Source organism: Leopardus geoffroyi, chromosome D4 (assembly GCF_018350155.1).
Source record: "Leopardus geoffroyi isolate Oge1 chromosome D4, O.geoffroyi_Oge1_pat1.0, whole genome shotgun sequence".
NCBI lineage: Eukaryota > Metazoa > Chordata > Mammalia > Carnivora > Felidae > Leopardus > Leopardus geoffroyi.
The window spans coordinates 80,590,955-80,613,994 of record NC_059342.1 but is presented as its reverse complement, the minus strand read 5'-3'; the positions used below and the strand labels follow the sequence as shown (position 1 = coordinate 80,613,994).

The window sequence follows — 23,040 nt, the reverse complement described above, 5'->3', positions numbered from 1 at the left end:
ACCACTGAGACTCAAACACACGTCGGGCTGGCTCTAATCCCCAAGCGCTGTCTGGGGAGGCGAGGCAGAACCCTCCAGGCGTCATCCAGCCTAGGCAGGGAGCGGCAGTGACCCCCGCAGTCGCTAAGCCAATCAAGGCCAGGCCAGCTCCGACAGCCAGCAATCTCTGAGGCAGTCAACCGCGTCCCCCTCCTCACACACCTCCCAGGCTGGGGCAGGGGGTCACAGGAAAGCCTGCTAGGCCCCCCGCACACCTGTATGAGTACCCAGGACAAAGGCATGTCCTAGGAAGACCCCCGGGCTGTGGCCACTGAGCAGACGGACTCTGCCACTCATAGACACTCGGGTCGGGCCTGGTTTCTCTGACTCGGGAGGTAGCCTGGCTCTGCCACCACTTGTCCGGAGAGCACATGTCCTAGTCCCTGCTCTCCTCTGGAACTCACACGTCCCTTTGACCTTTGATCTTGGGTGTTCCTGGTTCCTGCCCGGAGCCGCGCACACAGTAGGCAGCTTTTCAGTGTCTTCCGCAGGAAGGAGTTATACAACCATGTCCCTCCCCTGTCGCTAGACCCCCCTCAACTAGCTTGGCCCTGCTCCCTGTGTGACCTCAAGCTGGTCTTCCTGTCTCTCTGGGCCTCCCAGGGCAGCTACCAGAGACTGGAGGAGGCGGCCTCGCCCTCCGCCCCCGGCCACTGTGTACAAAAGGCCTTGGCCGGGCCTGGAAGACGCCACCCTGTTCTTTTCTCTTCACCCCAAACACTGTTGTTCTTGATTTCTCAGGCAGCCGGCCACTCCTGGGAAGCCCTCACTTGGAGCTTGTTTGCTTTCTGGCTCACTGCCGTTCTCTGGGTCCTCCTGGGAACACCCACCCCTCTGGCCCAGGATTTTGCTAATTGGGACAATAGTCAGTAAACAGAGAGGCCAGTTATAAAACCCAGTGAAACTGAGCAGGGCCTCCGTGAGGTGTGGGGAGCCTGTGGCCTTGAAAGAACACGCGTTTCAGAACCTGGGAAACTCAGCTCCTGTGATTAGGGCCTCAGCTTCCTTATCTATAAAATGGGAGGATAACACCTGGCTCACAGAGAATCGAGGAAGCCCAGAGGCCTGACACACAGGAAGAGCCCCCTGCAAAGTCAGCATCCTTCTCCCTGAACTGCCTGGTTTCTTTGCACAGAGGCCTCTGTTCAGCATGGAGACATCATGTGCGAGCAGTGTGGGGGTGCGGTGCAGGAGAAAGCTTACAGGTTTGACAGCCTCTTGAGTTGCGCTGTGTGACCTGGGAAAGGTTACTTTCCCTCTGAGCCTTGGGTCTGTAAATAGGGATAGGGAGGCCCGGTTAAGAATGGTTGGGAGCTCTGGAGCCAGAATGCTGGCGTGAGTTACGCAGAGAAGGACTCGTGAGCAGCCATGTTCATTAGTCCATCCTCTTCGTAGACAATGACTCCAAGGACAAGACTGTCACTTCTCAGAGTCACACAGCAAGTACCTGGCAGGGCAGACCTAGAACCCAGCTCTCGACTCCCAGGTCCAGAGCTGAAGCCTGAGCCCGTGACAGGATAGAGCTCCCTGGAAGAACCAGCTGAACCTCTGCCTTGGCCCAGTCTACCACGGGTGTGGACAGCTGTTGGGGAGACGGCCAGTAGGGCTTGGCTGACGCCACCTCCAAGAGACCAACGATCTCAGGGACTGAAGCCACTGGCCCTTTTCCAGCTTCCGGAGGTAACCCCACCTAGTGCTGAGAACCAAGACGGGACATTTAGAGGGGGCCTGGCCGCACCACTTCCTGACCCCGTGCCCTGGAAGCAGCCAGATTTGGCCACGGCCGTGGCCCAGCATCCTTCCTGCCAGGGTCCACTTCTCAGTCTGTCTCCCCTTCCCCAGGGGAGGAGCTGGCCCTGGGAGGCTTGGCAGGCCAGCGGCTGGGGTTGTAAACAGTGACAAAAACTGTATCCCAGCCCCTCTGGCACTCCACAGCCCACCAATAGGGGAGACACGGGCACAGACACAAATGTGCAGAGGACAAAGAGGGCCCAACTGCAGGCATTGTAGCCATGGGGCCCAGTAGAAGACACAGACACGGTCTCCATCTGCAAACCTCTGGGGAGGCAGGGCCTGTGGGGCCCAAACCAGAGCCAGAATGAGCAGAAGCCATGGGAGGCAGCCCCCTGCTCCACAGAGGAAGGGCTTTCCAAGAGGGAGAAAAACCATGTGCATGATTGTGGAAAGAGCACCTGCCAGGAAAATCTGGGTTTGGATCCCTGACCTAGCACTTCCTAGCTGTGTGCCTTTGAGCGAGTAGCTTCTGCTCTCCGGGCCTCAATTTCCTCATCTGTAAAATGGGGGTTATAATACCTCCTTCCTAGGGTTGCTGTGAGAATTCAGTAAGGTAAGATACACTCAAGGCTGAGCGATGTGTTGGGCATACAGTAGGCAGCTATTAAAAAACGCTTTGGTCATTGTGTGCTGGTGGCATGGGTCGGTATCTCTCTGAGACTGAAGTTCCTTATATATAAAATTGGGGTAAAAATACCGTTCTCAGAGGCAAGTGGAGGTGGAGGGGACTGAATGCAAGCAAAAATGTGGAAGATTCTAAGACCATGCCCAGCATAAAACTCATGTTCAAAAACGCCACTTTCTTTCCTCCTCTTCTGGAGAAGTAATGAGCCGCCCGGTGGTGACCCAGCCAAGGGGACTCAGGTGACGAATGAACCAACTCATCTCTAAGGACCCTTCGGGCCCTGGGATCTAGGATTCTGAAAGAAACGGCAAAGGCAAATAATGTTTGTGCATTTGGCCAAGTCTGCGGGTCAAGTTGATCTTTCACCATGATCTACCAGGCACGTTAGAAGCTCCCTAGGCTAATAATCATGCTGGGAACAATGACAACAGGACATCAGAAGATAGTGACATGTCCCTTCTGCTGCAGGCTCCAGACGAAGCCCTTCTTTGTGCCTGAGCCTCGCACAGCCAGCCACGGCCAAGACTTCCGCGCGCTGGGCTCAGGCAAGAAGCACGAGCCTATCCACCTGGGTATCAGTCTACATCCTGCAGGCAGAACTCTCAAGAAACAAAAATGCGGCAGGTGTGGGGCAGAGGAGAGATGACAGAGTCCGTGAGCGGAGGCCAAGCCCTCATGAGCTCAGGACACCAAGAATGACCAGCAGGGTGAAGACTGTACAACCTCGTATTGAACAGAGCACAGGGCAATGCCCAGTGTGAGTCTGAACAGCCCAGATCCCCACCACAAGGGCACTTGGGAACGTGGCCTTTCTTCAGTGCTTCAGTTTCCTCCTCTATAAAATGGGGTGATGAATCCTACCCTGTAAGGTGTCTGGGAGGATTGAAGGAGCCCCTGGCACCAGACTTGGCATGCAGCAGGTGTTCAATAACCGTAACATCCAAAGACAAACTCCCGGCCTATGTCCAGGCCCTGTATACACACAGCTCACCGGCCGCATATCCACCCTCGACCTCTACCTCTGTGTCCTTCCATGCAAAACAGGAGAGGGCTGGGGGGCCCAGTCAAGGCCCAGAGACCCAGAATGGTTGCTGATGCCAGGGATGGGGAGGCATCTCAGGAGAGGGCCTCCAGCCAGCACCTAAAGAGCCCACCTTGCCTTCCAGCCGCCATGAATCTCTCCTCATGACACCCTGCCCTCTTTTCTGGTCTGCCCTCACCAGAAAGAACAAGGGCTCTGGAGTCACCATCTGATCCCAGTCCTATCACTCATTATCTGGTGACCCTGAGCAAGTGACTCAACCTCTCTGAGCCTATGTCCTTGAGTACAGAATGGTCAGATGATCTCACAGGCTTGCCAAAACCTGATCCTAGTCAAAGTCAGTTATGGAAAAATTCCTAAACCCATAGCATGATGAGAGATTCTTTGCAATTTAGCTCAAACTTTTACCCACCATAGAACTTCCAGAGATGCAAAGATATTTTTTGTTGCTACTAATCCTTTTAATTGTAATAGTTTTGTGGGGTTTTTTTTTTTTTTTAAATACTTTCCCCTCTTAAACATAAGCAGAGGTATAATAGTGGAATGCTTTTGTTCCTTTTCCGGCCCAGAAAATAATCACAACCAGCTGAAAGAATTAAACAAGATTCAGCACATACTACCCAATGGCCGGCACAGTCGGGCTCCGGAATGGGTGCTGTCTTCTCTCCGGGCTTCACCTGCATCCAGGCATCTGCCCAGTGACCAGCATCACCCTGCAGGCATCTGTCCCTCCGGGGGCTCCAGGAACCCTCGGTGACACTGTGGCCTAACCACAGTCATCCCACCAAGACACGACAGGAGGGCTGAAGCCAGAGCTGACGTGCTCCACCCTACACACTCTGTGCCTCACAACCCCACACCCTACTTCCCAACCTCACATCCCAGGACTGTGCTAGGTCAGGGTCTCCATCTGTCCTCGGGAACCACTGCACCAGATTCCTCGCTGCCATTATCCATAGAGACTGCATCACTGCTTACTCAAGACCCTTCCATGGCCCCCAGCGCGGACTGGAAGTCAGGACCCCCAAGCGTGGCCTTTCAGGCCCTCCATGCTCTTTCAGCCTCGTCACCCACTGACTCCTCCAGCAACACTCTCTGGGCCACCTAAACGTGCCTCTAGATGCCAATTTCCGGCCTCTAGAAGAGCTGGGGTCTAGCCTCAGCTCTGCCTCTGTGTGACCTTGCCTCTCGGAGCCTCGGGCTCCTCATCAGGCTTTTGGGGCTCCTGTGCAGACCAGACAAGATAAGGCGGTCGGCACCAGGCGCCAGGGGGCTCAGGAAGTGCTAGCCTGGAGCCGCCCTCCAGGCACCTGTGGTCTCTCCTTGTCCTCCCACAGCAGCTGGTGGCTATCTGCTTCTCAGCCCCAGCAGCTGTGCGTGCTCTCTCCTAAGTCCCCGGAATGCAGACGTGCTTGTAGCCAGCAGCGGCAGCCAGAGGGGGAAGCAGGAGGGAGGGTGGCTTAGAGGAAAATCACTGGGGTCTGGCCCAGCCAACGTGGTGCTCACAGCTGCCTCTGAAAGAAGCGGGGGCCCGGCAGGCTCTTTCTGAGCCAGGGACTTGGTCCCAAGCCTTGACCCCTGTCTGAGCTCACAGGGTGGTAGGGGGTACCCTGGGCCCCACTCCTCCCGGACACTCCCACTCTCTGGCATCCAAAGAGACAGGAAGGAGGAGGCAAAAAACAGACAGGCCTTTGTGAGAAGACACAATTGGCTCCTGCTGCTTCGTGCCGGAGCCCCAGGCACTGACACGGAAAGGGTCCCTCCGTGACCCAGGAGCCTGCTCCATTGCTATGTCTCAAGCCCTATGTCCCAGCACCCTGTACACCATGTTCTCTGTGCCCCATACCAGACCTGTGGTCCTCATACCTTGTCCTGCGTGCGCCCCCTGATGCACGTTCCATGCGCTGCGTCCCATGTCACTTACACCTTACATCATGCTCCATACACCAGGTCACACAGTTGTCTGATGCCCTCTGCTCTACATACCAGCTTTCGAAACACCAGGTCCTGTCCCTTGAAAGCGTGTGCCACAAACCTTGCGCTAAGTCCGTGAATGGTGTCCCCCACTCCGCAATTCCCATCTCTAGTGTAATGATTAAGGAGGCCAGACTCCCAGCCCTTCCGACTGTTGCCTATTTGACTGAGAGAAGTTACCTCCATAGTCGGTGCCTCAGTAACTTTGGCTATGAAAGAAAAATGATACGAACGCTCACCTAGTAAGAGTTGTGGCGGGCATGAAAAGAGATCATGCATTTAAAATGCTAAGCCCAGCACGTGGCACAAAGTGAGTCAATACAATGTTTGTGAACATTGTTATAAGCACACCCAGGTACCTGTACTGCCCCCTGTATACTGCGTGCCAGGCTCCCACATGCCTGGCTCACACGATGCATCAGACATTCCACCACATTAGCGAAATTCAAACAATAAGCTACAAGAAGGATAGGATTATCCCCTCTCCTGTGGAGGAGACATCCAAGGCTCAAAGAGGGGCAGTAATCTGCATGAGGTCACCTAGCTAGAAAGAGTGAACCTGGAGGGGCACACACGTCTGGGCACCCAAAGGGACAGAAAGTAGATCAGTGGTGGGCTAGTGGGGTGGGTGTGGAGACAGGCATCACTTAGGGATGATCAGGGGTGATGAAAATACTGTCCAACTGCATTGTGGTGATGGTGACAGAGCTCTGTAAATTTACTACAACTCACTGAATTCATTAGAACAGGTGAGTTATGTGTATGTAAATTACTTTGACAACTTGCAGGAATTATACTTCCAAAAAGCTGCTGCTGCTGCTGCTGCTGCTGTTGTTGTTATTGTTGTTCTTTTTAAAGCTCATGCACTTCCTATGCACCATTCTGCCAAAACGTGCAGCAAAAAAGTGAGTACAGATGGTCACAGAGGCTAAGCAATCTCTCTGAGGCCCAGCCGGGAATAGCCTTGAACGGGGAGGTTCCCAAACACCTCTGCAGCCCAGGTGTGCAGCAGAATCCCTTAGGGAGCTCCAGAACCCGTGGATTCCCAGGCCCCACGCCCAGCCTCTGGGTGTGTAGGTCAGGGTGGGGCCCAGGCACCTGGGATTCTGAGACTTAGCCTGGACTGGGAGAGCCACTCATCAAAGCCCAGCATCTTCTTTCACAGGCGGGAGAGGGGACTTGTCAGACCCAGTCAATCAAGCGGTGGGGAAGCCAGCGCTGAAATTGGGGCCCCCTTCCCTGTCCTTTCTCTGTTTCCCTCCTCCTCCCTGGCCCTCAGCCTCCTGGTGACTCAGGGGTCTGAGTCATCCTGTGGCACCACAGAGAAAACTTCTTAGGAAAAACAATCCCCAAACAAAGCCTCCCCTGATCTGTGGAACAGAATAAGCCCAGGAGGCTAAGAGAGGGAGGAGAGAAGAACACAGGATGGAGGTAGAGACCAGGACCCCACAAAGACTTGGTCTCTCCTACTGGCCACTGATTTGTGTGGGACCCTACAGAAGGCACTTCCCTGCTCTGCGCCTCAGTTTCCCCACCTGGAAATAGCACCTACTACTGCATGTAGAAGCTTATTATGGACCCCACAACATGATAAGTTTTTGTAAGCTTTTTCTTATGTAATGCTTCCCCAAAACCCATGGCTAGCATCATGCCCACTTTACAGGCAGGGAAACTAAGGCTCAGAGGGGTTCAGTCCCAGGTCACATAGTTAGGAAGTACAGGGCAGGGTCTGGATCTAGGGCTATCTAACTCTGAAGTCTTGCTCTCACTCCTACACCCCTGTAAAGCATACCTCCTGCATGTGTTGGCATGCAGTTCACATCTCAACAAAAATAAGGTGAAAGGCCATGGTAGGTTCTCAGCTACAAACGCGTCTCTCCTTTCTGTGTCAGGCCTTGTTTCAGGACCTCCCGGCCCCGTGGGGAGCACACGGGAACTTGGGTAGTCACTCAAATGGCTCTGGGCAGTGCGAACACAAGGCAGGGAGCACCCAGGGCCTAACCAGACAAGGAGGAGGAACGTTTGTGCAGAGCCTTGAAGAATGAAGGGAGGTTTGTCTTTGGGAGCTGGGAACCACCAGGCAAGTCAGGAGGAGGGAACAGCAAAGGCAAAGGCTGGGAGGTGTGACCCACACAGAGCAAGGCAAACACTCGAGGGGCATGGCTGGGGAAAGGGCCCGAGTGCCAGGAGTCCTGGCCTGCTCCCAGGCAGGAGGGAGAACAGGATCAGAGCTGGTGTCATCTCTGCAGAGGGCCTGGCTGGCCGCTGACACGGGGGGTCAGGAGTAGGACTTCCCCTGAGGCCTACCTGGAGCCCCTCCTCTGAGCAGGCTTCAGGGACCACCCCAGATCCCTTGCCACTCACCCATGGGTCAGAGTCTCCCCCAAGGGCCTCTTCCTCGGCCATCGCCGGGCCGGGCAGAGGGTAGGCGAGCCTCTCCTGACCACATCGACCTAATCGCGCAGGCCTATAAATAGGACCCCGTGGCTTAGTCTGAAATAGCTGTGCCAGGCCCAACTCCACAGGCATCACATGAGCACACGTAGTTCCGGAAATGGTCCTTGACACATTGGCACATTAAAACCCAAAACTTCCTCAGGAAACCATTGTTGCATGCTTTAATTCACTTTCTTAAACAAGAGGCAGTGGGTTAGGGAGAAGAGCCCACCCAACTCCTGCTGATTACTGGCAGTGGCCCTTGTGACCCCTTCTCTGTTCCCTACTCTGGGGACCCTGAGCAAGCCACTACCTCTCTCTGGGCCTCAATTTCCCCAAACGTAACTAGGGTGGTTGGATGATTTTCTTAGGGCCCTTCTAGTCAGGATACTCCCGGGAAATATCTGGGAGACCCCCTACCCACCCAAATGCCCATCCCATTGTTGCCTCTTCTCCAGTTGACTTGGGAATTTTTTTTTTTTAATTATCAGCATTAAAAAAAAATGAGAATTGCAAAAGGGAGAAATGAACAGGTCTTTGCCCTGTCACTGAAAGGCTGGGTGACCTTAGATGAGTCACTATCTCTCTCTGGGCCCCAAATTCCTCAGCCATAAGATAAAGATGCTGGTGGGATGATTACAGATTTGTGGCCACACAGGACCCCCAAGGGGCAGATTACAACATGGATGGGGCTGTTATCAACCGACAGGGAAGTAAAGATAACAGAGGCTGTCAGCGTGCACCAGGCATATGCTTGGAACTTTATTCCCCACTCAGTTAATCCTCAACAACCCCTTTCCCCATCTCACAGATGAGTAAACTGAGGCTGAGGGATTAAGAGATGTGACTACCAAGTCGGGGCCAGAGTGATGTTTCAGGCTCAGACCCGTTGCCTCTGGAGCCCAGGATGTAACCACACTCAGTGCTGCAGTGAGACGGGTGCCGGCGGCTCAGGAGTGCCGACCAACAGGGACATAACCCAACAAAGGCAGGGGACAAAGAGGGGAAGAATGTTTTACCGTGGGAGTGACAAGGCTTTGCCCAGTGACACTCATTCTCTCCAACCAGTTTACGATGTTGCCCCTCCCGTCTGCCCTCCTCCCCACCTCTCACCTGCTCTCAAATCCCAATGTTCAAATCACTCCTCAGCTCAAAACCTGTCCACGTCTCCCTGGCATCCAGAGGACGGAGACCCTGCACCTCCGGCCACTCCCCACCTCAGCCCCACATTCCTGCTTTAGCTACACGGCTCATTAGTCCCTACGCACAGTGGCTCCAGGTGGCCGTTGCCCACGCGACTCCCTTGCCCGAATGTCCAAGTGCCCCCTCAGCCCGGTGCCTGGCACAGAGTAGGAGAAGCCCTCTCTGGCTCCTGGAGGCCCTGGCATTTCTCCCAGTGCACTCCGGGCCTCAGCCGCCGCAAATCTGGGTCTCCAAGTGCAGGGTGGAGTCCGATTCACCTCCCCTCTGCAGCACAGAAGCTCAGCAAGGGTTGGCTGGGTAAATGAAAAGTTGCAAAGAGCAGAGAGAATGCTGAAAAGGGCACATTTCCCAGGACAGACCAACACCAAGCCTCAAAGCCTTGACTGAGGCACAGGGTCAGGACACCACGCTGTGGAAGAGACAAAAATTACACCCTCAGGACGCATCAGAGTGGGAACTGGAGCCAGCTCTTTCGAGGGCTCCTTCTAATCATGCAATCTGGGCAGGTCCTCTCTCCTGCTTTAAAACTTTCAGTGGCACCCCAGCGGTTTAGGATAAAGTCCAAACTCTGGCCCTTGAGGGCCTGCATGCCCAGATGCTGCCTGGCCTCCAGTTCCTTCTGCAGCCAGGCTTTCTTCCAGTTCCTCAACGACTCCACATGCAAAAGCTGTTCCCTCTGCCTGGGGGCTCCCTCCCCTGCTCACGCAGCCACCTGCGGCCCCCTGTCCAGGTCTGGGCTTTCTCAGGGAGGCCTCAGTCCTGTGTCCGGACAAGATGCCACCACGCCCACCAACTCCATGCGCTCTCATAACCCCTGTCACTTCCTCCTCAGCTGAAGAAAGGCTGGATCTGTTACGTGTATAACGGCTGACTATCAGACCCAAGACGGTACGGCCCATGAGGGATGGGAAAATCTTGTTCTTTGCTGATTCTCCAACACCAGTTCCGGGCCAAGCATCTGTCGACGCACACACGGTTGAATGAATGAGTGAATGAACAAATGAACCTATATGCGTAACTCAAGACCAGAAGGTGGTTAGAATCCGGGTGAACATTGGATGCAGGAAAACTGGGCCCCGACTAAGAAGATCAGAGAAGTAGGGAGATAAACTGAGCGGGGCAGCCTCCCAGGAGCAACAAGGAGGGAGTGCTTCCAGAAGAAGGTAACCAGAGAGGTGGTATGGGGAGACCTGAAGAAGTGCCACCGGATTTTGACAAGTAGGAGGTCACTGGGGCCACCCTGGCTGAACCAGAGTTCAGCAGAGGGGGACATGAGGCGGGGGCACACTGCCAGGGGACAGCAGTGAAGGGGGCAGGGTAGCAAAGCTCTTAGTTGACAGGTATGCAGCTGGGCCTGAGCCGGTCTGGCCCCGCACGGTCTGCAGAAGTGGGGAGAGCAGGAGACAGGTCCCTCTGTCACTGTTGCCAAAGGCACTGGCATGGCCTAACACTCTTTTTGGTAACAGATCACTTGGGGCAATTCAGTTTTGGGAGCTGTCAGGCCTCAGTTTCAAAAGGGGAAGCATCAGAACCAAGACAGGCCCCAGATCCCTCCTTTCTGGGCAGCCTCAGGGCTGGCCCTTTGTCTGCAGAACCCTTAAGGTGCAGCTGAAGTGAGCCAAGTCCCATCTCTGGGCCTAGCGGGCCTTCTAGCAATCCCAGGCTTCGTGGACAAAGCATCCAGGAGACCATCAAAAGGCAGTTGTATCTAAGCTCTGGGAAAGAGCAACAGCAGTGACGACTGTCCCTGCCCCCCCCCCCCCCCGCCGCAAAGCCAGCTGGGTCACAGCAGATGAGTAAACCCTGGAGTCATTCAGCCCCTTCTCCTTTTGGCCACCAAGGGTGATGTCATGAGCTGGAGGGGTGTTTTCCAGGCTCTCCAGACGGTTGCTATTGGAAATTCACCTCTGCTGCCGCATCGGAAGCTGGGCTTTCTCCCTAGCTGTGATCCTTCCCATTTCACAGTTCACAAAGCTCGTTAGCATCTATAAGCTTCTACAGTCCTCATGACAACCTTGTTAGGTGGGTGGGTGGGAGACCAATACACTCATTTTATGGGGGGAGAAACGGAGGCCCAAGCTGGGTCATGAAGTGGGTCTCTTGCTTCCAGCCCAGAACTCTGCATGGCAGCCTCCTGGGGCAGGGGGTGGGGGGAGGGGGCGGTCAGTGAATCTGATAGTCAGGTGGGCCCCACCCTGCCAGTTGTCCCAGGTGGGGATGACTCATCCACCTGCCCTGTGACTCACACAGCTTGCGTCCGCGCCTCTTACGGTCAACAAGCTGGAGGCTTGGCAGCCACGCCCCCGCATGTTCTCACCTCTCCAAAGCCTCCGGGGAGAATTCCCGTACCTCCAGGGAATCCACCCTCTTACGGAAGAGCTGACAGAGGCCCTGAGAGGGAAAGCGACTTTGCTCCAGCCACACTGTGAGAAGTAGCACAGCCGGGATAGGGCCCAGGCGCCCCGGCGCCCAGCCCAGCCCTTCCTTGTCTCTTCCCCACAGGATCCCGCCCTCGCCGGTGAGGAGCAAATGAGGCAATGGGCAGAAATGTGCTCCGAGCTTTACCAGAGAAACCTCCGGGACTCCCTTTGAATCCACTGTGGTGAGCAGCAGCTGCTTCCACTGTCCCCTCCAGACTCCCCTGGGCAGCCAGAGCTGGGCTTAGGAGGACTCAGGGGTGTCTGCACTGCTGTACCTACCTTGCAGGGCTGTGAGGGGGAAGACGGCTGCTCCCGGCAGAGGTGCTGGGACCACGGCAGAAGCACTGATGTACAAGGGGGGCTATCAGCACGACCTGTAAACAAGGGGCCAAGAATCTCAAGGTCAGGTGCTCCAGGTCATCTGGTCAAATCCACATCTGATACTTCTACTCATCCCCAGAACCCCCCACCCACAATCACACACACTTGCACAGCTCAAGCAACGGGGAACTCACTTCCTGCCAAGGCCATAAGACCATCTGTTGAAGAGTTTGGCTGGTTGAAAGAACTGTTGTTAGGATGAGCTAAAGTCTCTCTCCCTATGGCTTTGACCTGCTGGTCCGAGCTCTATCTGCTCGGATTACCCAGAAGAGGTCTGTCACCCTGTTTCCCAATGGCTCCTTAGAGACAAAGACAGTGATCTTGGGCCCCCCAGGTCTTGTACAAGTTGTATACCCCCTTTCCTCTAGCTTTTCCTGAGATGAGGTATCTGGTTCCCTCTCTCCTCACCTTCCCCAGTCAGCTCCAAATGAACCTTGTGCCTACTGCCAGCACAAGACCCAGAATTTGACATTCAGGCAAGCTCTCTCCAGGGCAGGGCAAGCAGACTCTCACCTCCATCATTCCAGATATCATGCCTCTGTTAATCCAACCTAAAATGCCATCTGCATGTAGGCAAACCCCAGGGCATGTCTGAATTCTGCTTAGGGTCAATGTCAGAGCTGTGGTTCAGGATTCTGGAGTTAGACAAAATGACCCCTCATTTAACTAACTGTGTAACTTGGTCAGGTTACTTCACCCTGAGTCTCAGATTTCTTCTCTGTAAAAAGAAGGATTAGGTCAGAACTTATTCCATAGGCTATCATAAGGATTAAATGAGATAGAATATGTCAAGGGTTTTGTACGGTACATAGGTTTACTCTGATACTTAATTAAATCCCTAAGCTTTCTTTTAGAAATTATATTTTTCTCATTCTGTACTTGTGCAACTTGGGAACCCAAGCTGTTTACGTGGTCTACTATTGTAAGACCATATTATCATTACCTGGCAATAGGTCTTTCTCTCCCACCAGGCTGTGAGCCCTGCCAGACAGCTTGGTCTTTGAAGCCCCGCACATGAGCTGGCAAACAGCAAAAGCAGTGAGTATATGTGCTAGAAGACTGAACAAAGGACCAACCAAGATTGGCCCCACAGTGGATGGTGCAGCCCAGCCCTTTGGGCCCCCGCCTTTCAGGGACAAACTGGATCTTCACCCTTCCCCAACGCCCCAGAGCCCCAGGCATCTACATTCAGGGGGGCAGCTAAGCAACCTGGCTCCCGCCTGCCCTGGAAAATTTCTCTGCCCAAACCAGCTGCTCCAAGCCAAGGACAGAGTCCAAGATCCCAAATGCAGTGGGGCGCCCTACAGGCTCCAGGGATTAAGACACAAATGAGCCCTGTTCTCAGCTGACGGTCAACGGCCCAGGCATTCCTGGTGTATTTCTGCATTGTGAGCGGCAGACATAAGCAAGGCAGGGCATCCGAAAAAGAGGCTGGGTGCTTCTCGGGGCCCCACAGTGCCACCTCTGTGACCTTCCTCAGAGAGTTCCACCTGAAGGTGCCTGGTTCCATCCACATGGATCGATCAAAGCAGAGTTGGGCTGGGCTGTGTTCCTGCAAATGACTACTGACCTCTCACTTCCTGTTCATTCTGTGTGAGGATAAGCCTTCGAAATCCGCTCCCCCTTTTCTTCTACACACCTCCAGATCACACCCGCACCCTCACTGGTGGTGCTACGTTTGTTCCTGAATGTAACTTGCTCCTCCCCCTGGTGCTCCCCATCTCAGCAATAGCACCACCATCCACCATCCACATGCTGGGCCAGGCCAGACCCCAGGGCAGCACCCTCCTCAACCTCCCCTGCTCTGGCACTCATGCCTCCCACACCACCTTGCCCGGCCCTGTCCTGACGGCTCTACTCAGATGCATCGTCTTGTCCCCACCCCCACCGCCAACATCCTGGTCCAGGCGCCACGACCACTCTCTCATCTGGGTGACTACAGTGCTTGCTTCCCGACCGGTCCCCCCACCTCCTCTCTCCCCTACGGTGCAAGCCCAGACGATGCCACTCCTCTGCTCAGACTCTTCCATGGTTCTCTTAGAGCCCCCCCCCCCCCCGCCGCCCAGATCAAGTCCAAGATCCTCAGCGAACTTTTCAACGCCCTTCATGATCTGTCGCTGTCAGTCCCCTGAGCTTCAGCCTCTTTAGTTCCTGTCTTCCACCCACACCCCTCCAAGCTCCAGCCAGGCGAAGCCGCACTCTGCCCCGAGTCCTCTTGTAATCTTCACACAGAGTCTCCTCTGTTCTAGAACCCTCTTCCATCCCTGTTCGTCACTTCTCCTTCCGCTCATGATCAAGCCCAGCTTTCCTCCAGGAAGTCTGCTGTAACCTCCCCTCCCCCGTGAGGGTGAGCTCCTTGGAGTTCCCACAGGCCTCTACTCTTCCTTGCCACACTGTATTACTTACGGTCCCTTTCCAAGTCAGCCTTCCCCATTAGACTAAGATCTGCTCCCATGGATCCGAGTACCTAGCCTAAGGCTGAGGCCACCATAGCTCAAGAGTCACCGAAGGAAGAAGCTATGTGCATATACACACATGTGCACACGTGCGTAGACATATACTCATGCACATGCACACATTCACAGATGCTGAGAGTACAGGTGCTGCCATCTATGGGCAAAAAGAGCATTACACTCTTTCCGAGGCTGGGGACACTGGGAGCCCCAGGGTTGCAAATTTGGCTGGGTTTAGAATTAACTCCAGCGAGCTCCAAGTTAGACTGTTTTCCATTCTGGACCTTAAGGCTGCAGCAACTTAAAAACAAGGTCCACAAACCACTGACTCTAGTCCACCGCCCACATGCTCCAGAGGGAGCCATAAAAAGAGATGTTTCTTTCCAGCACTCACCATCCCAGCCTGGGGCCCTGGGGGCGCCTGTGCTCGATTATATCTCAGAGAGGGAGAAGGCACAGAAGGTTAGAGCTGCCCACCCCAGGAAAGGCTGACCTTCGTGTAGACAGTTCACTATTAGTGAAATTGTAAGTCACCAGGAAGCCCATTTGTCTAAGGTGGCTAAAGAGGAGCTTTCGGCCCTGGGGGTGGGGTTTGGGGGGGGGGGGGCAGGGGGGAGCTGAAGCCAGAGGTGTTTTTCTCCTAAAAGACTGCTCCCGGCATATTGGGAGGACTGTTTCAGATTTGGTGGGAGAAACATGATATCTGTCTAGTAATCCCAGAAGGGTTCAAATGGCCACCCCAATGACAACAGTTATTTTCCAAGCACCAACCAAGTATCAGACTCTACATACATTCATGTCTCATCCCCATGATACTCGGCCAGGCAGGTATCACGGTTCCTATTTTGTGAAGGAAGGATACAAGCTCAGAGAGGTGAAACCATGGGCTGAGGATCACACAAGATGTCTGTGCAGTTCCCACAAAGTCAGGCTGCCTCCAGGCATCTTGGTCTTGCTAAATTTCAAGCATTAAGGCTTGGCCTCATGCATACCAAAAATAAATAAATAAATAAATAAAGCTTTGGTTACTCTAGATCAGGAGTTAGCAAATTTTTACTGTAAATATGTTAGTAAATATGTTCCACTTTGCAGGCCACATACCTTGTCTGTTGCATATTCTTCCTTGTTTGGTTTTAGGTTTGAGTTTTGTTTTGTTTTGTTTGGGTTTTCAGGGTGTCTTTTTTTTTTTTTTTAACAAACTTTTACAATGTAAAAACCATTCTTAGCTCAGAGGCATACAAAAACAGGCTAGGGCCTCCCGGAGGCTGTGGTTTGCAGCCTACAGACACGAAGAGAAGAATGTCTATAATCTTAAGTATAAAAACTTCTGCTGGAAGTGTTTAAGACAAATGCTAGGTCCTTCAGCTGTGTTTCTCCTGGTTCAGATGGTTTCCTGCTGAGTTGCTCTTTCCTAAAGAAGGCCCCTACCTCGCTCTGCAATTAGGCAGCAAAATATGTCAAGGACTGTTCAGATTCTAGAAACTCATAGCTGTGGACTAAACCGTCTGGCTCCATGTTGGGAACAGAAGAGGGAGGCAAATACTATGGGTAGGAAGAATCTCAAAGATCTAGGCTCTAGTCTGGGCTCTTAATACAGGATTTAGAATCTTACTCGGCAAAGTGTTAACTCTGTAGCAACTTCTGCGCTACCTGGGATCCTAAGAGAAACGCAGAGCCTCAGGCCCCACCCCAGACCTAACGAACCAGAATCTGCATTTTCACAAAATCCCCAGGTGATTTGTGTTCACAATAAGCTTGAGATCTGCTAGAACATCTTTCGTGTCCACATACGTTATTGTTAATACAACCCTTTCCTTGAGGAAAGAAAGGGTTTATTTATTTTTTTTTAACGTTTATTTATTTTTGAGACAGAGAGAAACAGAGCATGAATGGGGGAGGGTCAGAGAGAGGGAGACACAGACTCCGAAACAGGCTCCAGGCTCTGAGCTGTCAGCACAGAGTCCGACGCGGGGCTCGAACTCACGGACCGCGAGATCATGACCTGAGCCGAAGCCGGCCGCTTAACCGACTGAGCCACCTCAGTGCCCCGAAAGAAACGGTTTAAAGACATCTCTCTTCATGTCAGAGGATTAAGTCTCTGACCTACCCTCTGCACCAGGGAGCTCAAAAAGCACCCTATTTGGGAAACACAATCGACAGACCAAGACCTGCCATTGGGTCATGAAATCAAACCTTCAACTGGCAGAAAAGTAGAACCAGGAGAACCGGAGAAGGTGCCATTCTCCATTTCCCACTGGGGGGAGACCAGTCAGAGAGGGAAATGACTTTCCCAAGAAGACACTGCCAAGGAAAACTAGGGGTCTGGCCATGGTCAGGTTGTTTAATCTTCCCAGGCATTGGGTTTAACAACTGAACTCATTTTGGCTGTGTGCTTTACGACAATCAATTTCTGTCTCTGGGGTGCATGGGTGGCTCAGTTGGTTAAGGGTCTGACTCTTGATTTCGGCTCAGGTCATGATGTCACCATTGGTGAAAACAAGCCCCATGTTGCACTCTGGGCTGACAGTGCGGAGCCTGCTTGGGATTCTCTCTCTCTCTCTCTCCCTCTCTCTCTGCCCCTCCCCTGCTTGCACACACACACTGTCTCTCTCTCTCTCTCAAAATAAATAAATAAATATTAAAAAAATAATAATAATTAAAACTTTTTTTTTTTTTTTTTACAAATCAAATACATTATTTCATTTCTTCAATTCCCCAGACTATTGGAATAAAAGATTTTAAATAAACACGCATTTCTCTACTTAGGTAGAGACTACTTCTCAAACTCTTTTACAAATTAAATTTACAGTCCTTAATAACATGAGAAAATATGTCTGTCGCAATGCTGAAGAAAAAAAAAGAAGTCAGAATAGAAAAATTATAAATGTGGTATGACCACCATTACGTAGGGGTAAAAAAAAAAAGGTGCTGAAAATATCGGGAAGGAAATGCCCCCAAATGTTAGCAGTGATTATCTCACGTTGGCAGAATTATGGACAGTTCTTTTTTTTAATTTTATTTTCTAAATTTCCTATCATAAGTATTCATTATAATTAGAAAAAGAAGGGAGGGGAAGTCCTTGGAAGAAACACCCCGTTTCCTATGGGTATACCGCCCATCCCACTTCGCCACTCCCAAAAAGTTAACTAGTGTTTACTGTGTCCACTGAGGGCCCAGCCTCGCCGTGGCGCTTACAGTAAGGGTCGGACCCCACCCGGAAGGCTCACATATACCGTCTCTCCCATGCCTGGTAAATAAGCCAGACCCAGATGTTATCCTTGTAGAGGCGGGAAAGTAATAGCACTATTTGCTTAAGTGAATTTAGCAGAATAAATAAATCCACCCCCACTGGCGTGGCCCCTTCAGCGAAGTTCCCGGAGAGAATCTATGACTGAAACCATTTCTGGAGCCCCCTGGGGAAGAGCCAGCGTCTGGGATGCTGTTATCCCTTAATCTGAGCATTGAGTGAAAGAGGTGTAGAGGGTCTCTCTGAGGCAGGACAGGAGGGACGAGGATGGGGAGGCCGGGAAGGAGGCTAGATGGCCACGTGGCCCCTGGGAGCTCACGTCTCCACACTTCACTTTCCTTATCTACAAAGTGGAGCCCATCATGACAACCCCAGGGCTATTGTGAGGCTCAAGGAAAAGAAGGTAAATCATTTCATCTCTCTAGGCTGAGCCTCAGTTTCCTCATCTGTGAAATGGAGTCAGTATCTCCTCCACAATAGGGCTGTTAAAAGATTAAACAAGACAGTGAACACAGCAAGCATGCTCCATACGGTGGCCATGATTCTTATTGCTTGTAGAACAGGGAATAAGATACTTAAATGAATCTTAGGCCTCAACTTCCTTATCGTCAATATGGGGCAACCAATTCAGTCCGCGAAGACCAAATTCATGAACAGCTGGATCCCCAGCTAGCACTGGAGTAGGTTAAACACAATAGGCTATGGACTCACTTGGAGGTGCACGTTTGTGCACTGAGCACAAAGCCTTCTGACTCAGAGCCCATGAGAGCCAGGAAAGCTTGATGTTATCCTGCCCACCCCTCTAGCACAAGGTGGACACGGGGGCACAAGTCACTCAGTACTTTGCCAGTGACAAAACCAGGACCCAAGTCTGGGCCTTCTGCTGCCCAGCCTCGCTCACCACGCCTGCTGATTTTCTCTGCCCTGCCCTCAAATTCTTGATGTGGTCCCGGGCAGGACAGGGGAGAGCAGGCCTATGGTAGGGGAGCATGAGTGGGGGAAGGGGACAGGGAAGGGGAAGCCAGAGAGCAGCAGGAACCCAGCCTGCCTGTGGTCTACAAATTCACAAACCACATCAGGCTGAAATATGACACAAGCTCACTGAGTTGAAAGGGAGGAGGTATTTTTGTTTAACATACCCCAGCTGCCTAAACGCTGGTCTCTCTCTTTCCCTCCCCGCCAAAATGCATAATTCCTGGGATCTGCTTTTCCCTGCTTGCTTCTGCCAAAGGGGAGATGGCCCTGGCTGGGACCCCAACTCACCGAGTGACCTAGGACAAGTGATCTTGTGTTCTCTCAGAGCCTTGATTCCCTGAAACGGAAGGGAGACTGACCTATGCTCTGGAGTCCTGTTGATAGTACAGAAAAGGATGAATTTCCAAACAGTACCGGGAGGTTCTTCAGGCCTCTCTGCTGCAGGGCTGAGCTCCCCAAGCTGTGTGCACTGACCCAGATCCCTTGTCACAGCCACAGTGAAGCCCCCAGCAGTGCTCATAATGTCAGGACTACAAGGAAACTTCAGGATAACAATGAGTGCAGGGATTAAGAGCTCTGTAGTCACAACTCCAGAATCCTGGCGCCCATTATCTTTAACAACGAAACCCGAGACACATTTTTTAGGCTCGGGTACCTCATCTGTAAAAGGGGAAAACAGTAGTACCTAAGAGGAACAGTTGCGAGGAATCCAGGAAGTAATTAACGTTCCAGCGGCTGGTACACTAAAATGTGTATTATTATTATCATGCCAACCAACGCCACCTCCCCCCCCCCCCATTTTACAGATGAGGAAACTGAGGTCCAAAGAGCCAGGCGTTGCCACAGGTCACTCCGAAGAACCAAGGCTGCAGCTCCACTCCCAAATCAATGCTTCTGACTTCTCTCGGTTTCTAATAAGCAAATATACACACTCAGAGGCTGTAGTTACAGACTGTAAAGTCTGCTTGAAGAAAACCAGAGATCAGTGCCTCAGCAAAGGAATACAGATCATGCAGACATCATCTCAGGGACCTACCTGGCAACTTCTCAAGAAAGACCCAAACTACACACAGGAGTAGGGAGAAGTGACCTAGCGCACCGGATGGCTGAGAAGTGTAAAGGCATCCGGTCAACAGCTCTTGCTCGTAATAGCTTGGCAAAGTGCACGTGTGGCTGCCTCTGGGGAAAGAACGGGGGCTGGAGGGATGAAGCTTACACTATACTCTTCTCTATGTTTGAATCTTCAGTGCTATTTTTTTCTGCTTTAAAAATAATAAAATAGAAGAGAAACAACACTGCAAAAAATAAATAATAATTTAGCAGCCTCGTCCGGTAGCTATCAGCCTATCGTCTGCTTTCAGATGAAATTTAGAGAGGGTTCCAAGACCTTCAGCTGGGTTTCCAGAATCTGCAACTCTGATCTGTCATGGTGGCCACTGCTCTGGTTCAGACCAGCACTGTCTTTACCCTGGATCATGCAACAGCCTCTTCAGGCTCCCCCTGCCTCCAGTTTGCCCCTTCCAGTGCATCCCCTACATCAACGACCAGATCAGTGAGAGTTTTTATCAATTGCTGTGGTTGAAAACCTTTCTCAGCTCCTCATTGCCTTCAGGATAAAGTCCAAACCCTCAGTTTACAATCTTTATTTACAGTCTCAACCCCCACAGCTGCACCCTTCCTTCACTGCTATTCTAGCCATGGATGGCTCAAGAAACCTCAGTACCTTTGCACAAGCTATTCCTGTTTCTTAGAATGTCTTTTCCCTCAACTCCTTTAACTCCTGGGAACCTGTTACTGATTTCTGAGGCCTGGGTCGTCCAAACATTCTTAGTCGCCCCTTTATGGACTGAAATAACTCTCGGTATCACATGATTGTGTCAACCACTATGGATGAGAAGTATCTTGAGGACAGAGAGCTTTGTCCTCCTCGAGGGTCTTGGGCCTTCACAGGGCAAGATATAGGACACAGGCCCAGAAAAGTGTTGAACTGAGGAAGGAGGGCAGGAAGGAAATGCCATGAGAGGCAAACCCCTCCCTCCCCCACCAACTCCCGGGAGCTGCCTGCTTTCCTAGGTTCGTGTTAGTTCGTAATAAAAAAAAAAAAAAAAACTATGGAAAATTCTGGAGTAAAGTTCCCTTCCCTGATTCACACGGAAACCTTCTTTGCTGCTGTGTAACTGCCCCCGGGTGCCAACCCAAGCTCCCCGGCTGTTTACAATTTTCCTGGCATTTATAAATAGCAAGGCCTCAGAAAGGAAAGTGGAATTTCAGGGGAGTTGGATCCTGCCTGTCCCCCCATCCCACCCTTCCTTCTCTCAGAGGCCCAAGCCTCTTCCCCTTAACATCCCCTAGAAACACCAACCAGCACCCCCAAGTGTGGGGATGGGGAGGGGAGAGGATGTCTTAATGAATGGAACACTCAAGAAAGAGTGAAAAGCTCCACCAGCTAGAAGGACTCAGCTTAAAGGCCAACTGGAACTGGGTCCTAGCCCTGCCCTTTTGTCACCGTTTGACTGTGAGCCCATCACAAACTTTCTGGGCCCTGCGGTTGTCTCAGCTGTGGAATGGGGTTGAGGCGACACTCCAGCAAGCTATGGTCACTGCAAAGGGGTGTAGCAAGAGGTCCCAGTGCCCTGGTCAGAAATGTGGTCCTGGGAGAACAGGACCTACAGGATTAAATGTTTGAAAAGTCTCCAGGAGCCAAACAAAACCACAGGCTCCTCCCCAGGGCCCCCACTTCCACAAAGCCGGAGTCACCCCCAGAATAGCCCTTGAATGCCTTTGGCTCTTTGGAGTTCTGGCTGTTTTAAAGATGCCCTCTCTGCTCTGTGGAAGGCATAAAGGCGGGATAAAGAGTGTATGCCTGGGCACATAGAGGGCCACAAAGGAAACCAATGGCCCCTCCCCACACAAAGTTTCCCCCGTGCCTTCCAAAAACTTGCCCTTGACAACCGCCCAGAGCAGCCGGCCTGCACTGGGCCAGGGGGACACTGCTGTGACCAGATTCTGGGTGGTGATCAGCCCCCAGAAGAGATGGGGACCCAGGGAGAAAGGGAGATTCCAATCACTGTCTTCAACTTTGAACGAAGTTTTCCGTGTGAGTCAGAGAAACCAGCGTACATTGCAGGGCCGAGGAGGACAAGGCACCGTCAGGTTAACAACTGCAAGCAGATTTCAGACGGCGAGTACAAGGAAGAAGTTTCTAACAGACCTGGGCCCAAAAAGAGGAAGGAGAAGGAGGGCTCCTCGTCGCCCGGGGAGAGCAGGCGAAGGCATTATTACCTTGGAGTCGAGGTTCCGCCGAGCACAGTCTCCGGCGGAGCCACCGCCCAAACCGCAGACGCGCGGCCACCTGCAAGCCCGGGTCGGATACACCTAGTGCCCGAGCGCCGGGATGACCCCGAGCCCAGGTCCCTCACCCGCGGGGGCGGGGTCAAGGTTAGCTCAGGTGCTTGCAGCACAGCGGGGCCTGTAGGTGGAGGCCCGGCCCCCCTCCTCCCTGGCCCTAGCCCCCCCTAATCCAACCCTTCTTGGTTCCCTGGGAGACCAGCAGGGTGAGGGAGGAAGCCCTTCTCCAGCGATGCCCCGCTGCCGGGACGAGCTCCGACCTAGAGGGGAGCGAGAAGGACCCAGATGCCCGGGATCCCCAAGACGTCCGGGGCCGGGGCCGTGGCCGCCCCCCTCCCTTACCTGCTGCGGAGGCGCTGGAGACGACGGCTGCAGGGTCCAGCTGTGCTCAGCTGGTTCCGGGCGGCGGAGCGGGGGCTGTGCGCCCGTTCGGACGCGGTGGGCAGGGCGCGGGCGGGAGCCGCCCTCGGGGCGGGGCGGGGCGGGGCGGCGGGGCCGGGGCGGGGTGGGGGGTGGGGGGTGGGGGGTGGGGGGGTGGGAGTGGGGGAGGAGCGCCGGCCCCCCCACGCAGGCAGCTGGGCGGACGGCGACTCCGGCTGCAGACTTGCATTCGTCCCAGGCGTCTGCACTACTTTGCAAAACCCCCTCGCTACATCCGCGCGAGGAAGACAACCGCACCCCGCCTTCCCGGGAATAAACGGAGTTTCGGGGCACCGCGGGGAGATCTCCAGGAGGTTGGGGGGCGTCGGGGGCCGGGGGGAAGAGACCCAGAGTAGTAGCTCCTGGGCTGGGCTGGGGCCAAAGAGGCTGGGATGGGCGGCGCGCCTTGCTCAGCTGGGATCAACCAGGCAGATTTCAGCTTCTGGGAGTGCCGACTTCAGGAGGCAAAGCCCCCTGCAGGAGAGCCTGAGATGGGCCACCAGCAAAAGAAGGGAGATGTGCAAGCAGCTGCTAGACCCACTGAAAGAAAGGAGAACGTTTCCTAACTTCATTCAGAATGAAAGAACAAGAAATGCCAGGTGCATCCCTGTCCTTCAAACAGAACCTTCAAAAAGAATCTTGAGGGCCTTTGGAATCATAAGGCCTTGTTTGGAACTGCCGAC

The 23,040-nt window shown here is 53.2% G+C and overlaps 1 protein-coding gene across 3 annotated transcripts in view; it reads right to left on the bottom strand.

Annotated features, from left to right (window-relative positions):
* GSN (gelsolin) overlaps nucleotides 1-22,325 on the bottom strand; it is a 53,803-nt gene extending 31,478 nt beyond the window's left edge. The window contains exons 1-2 of one of the 3 annotated variants that reach the window (XM_045469945.1): nucleotides 22,280-22,325; nucleotides 11,813-11,907 (exon numbers count right to left, since the gene is read on the bottom strand). Coding sequence is in view for 1 of the 3 variants with exons in the window: in XM_045469943.1 (XP_045325899.1) it covers nucleotides 7,839-7,880 (42 nt within the window). In the remaining 2 variants the exon portion in view is untranslated. Of the gene's footprint in view, nucleotides 1-7,838; nucleotides 7,928-8,006; nucleotides 8,014-11,812; nucleotides 11,908-22,279 lie in introns of those variants that run through there. The other 2 variants (XM_045469946.1, XM_045469943.1) reach the window with 2 other exon arrangements.
* Between the last annotated feature and the right edge of the window lie 715 nt (nucleotides 22,326-23,040).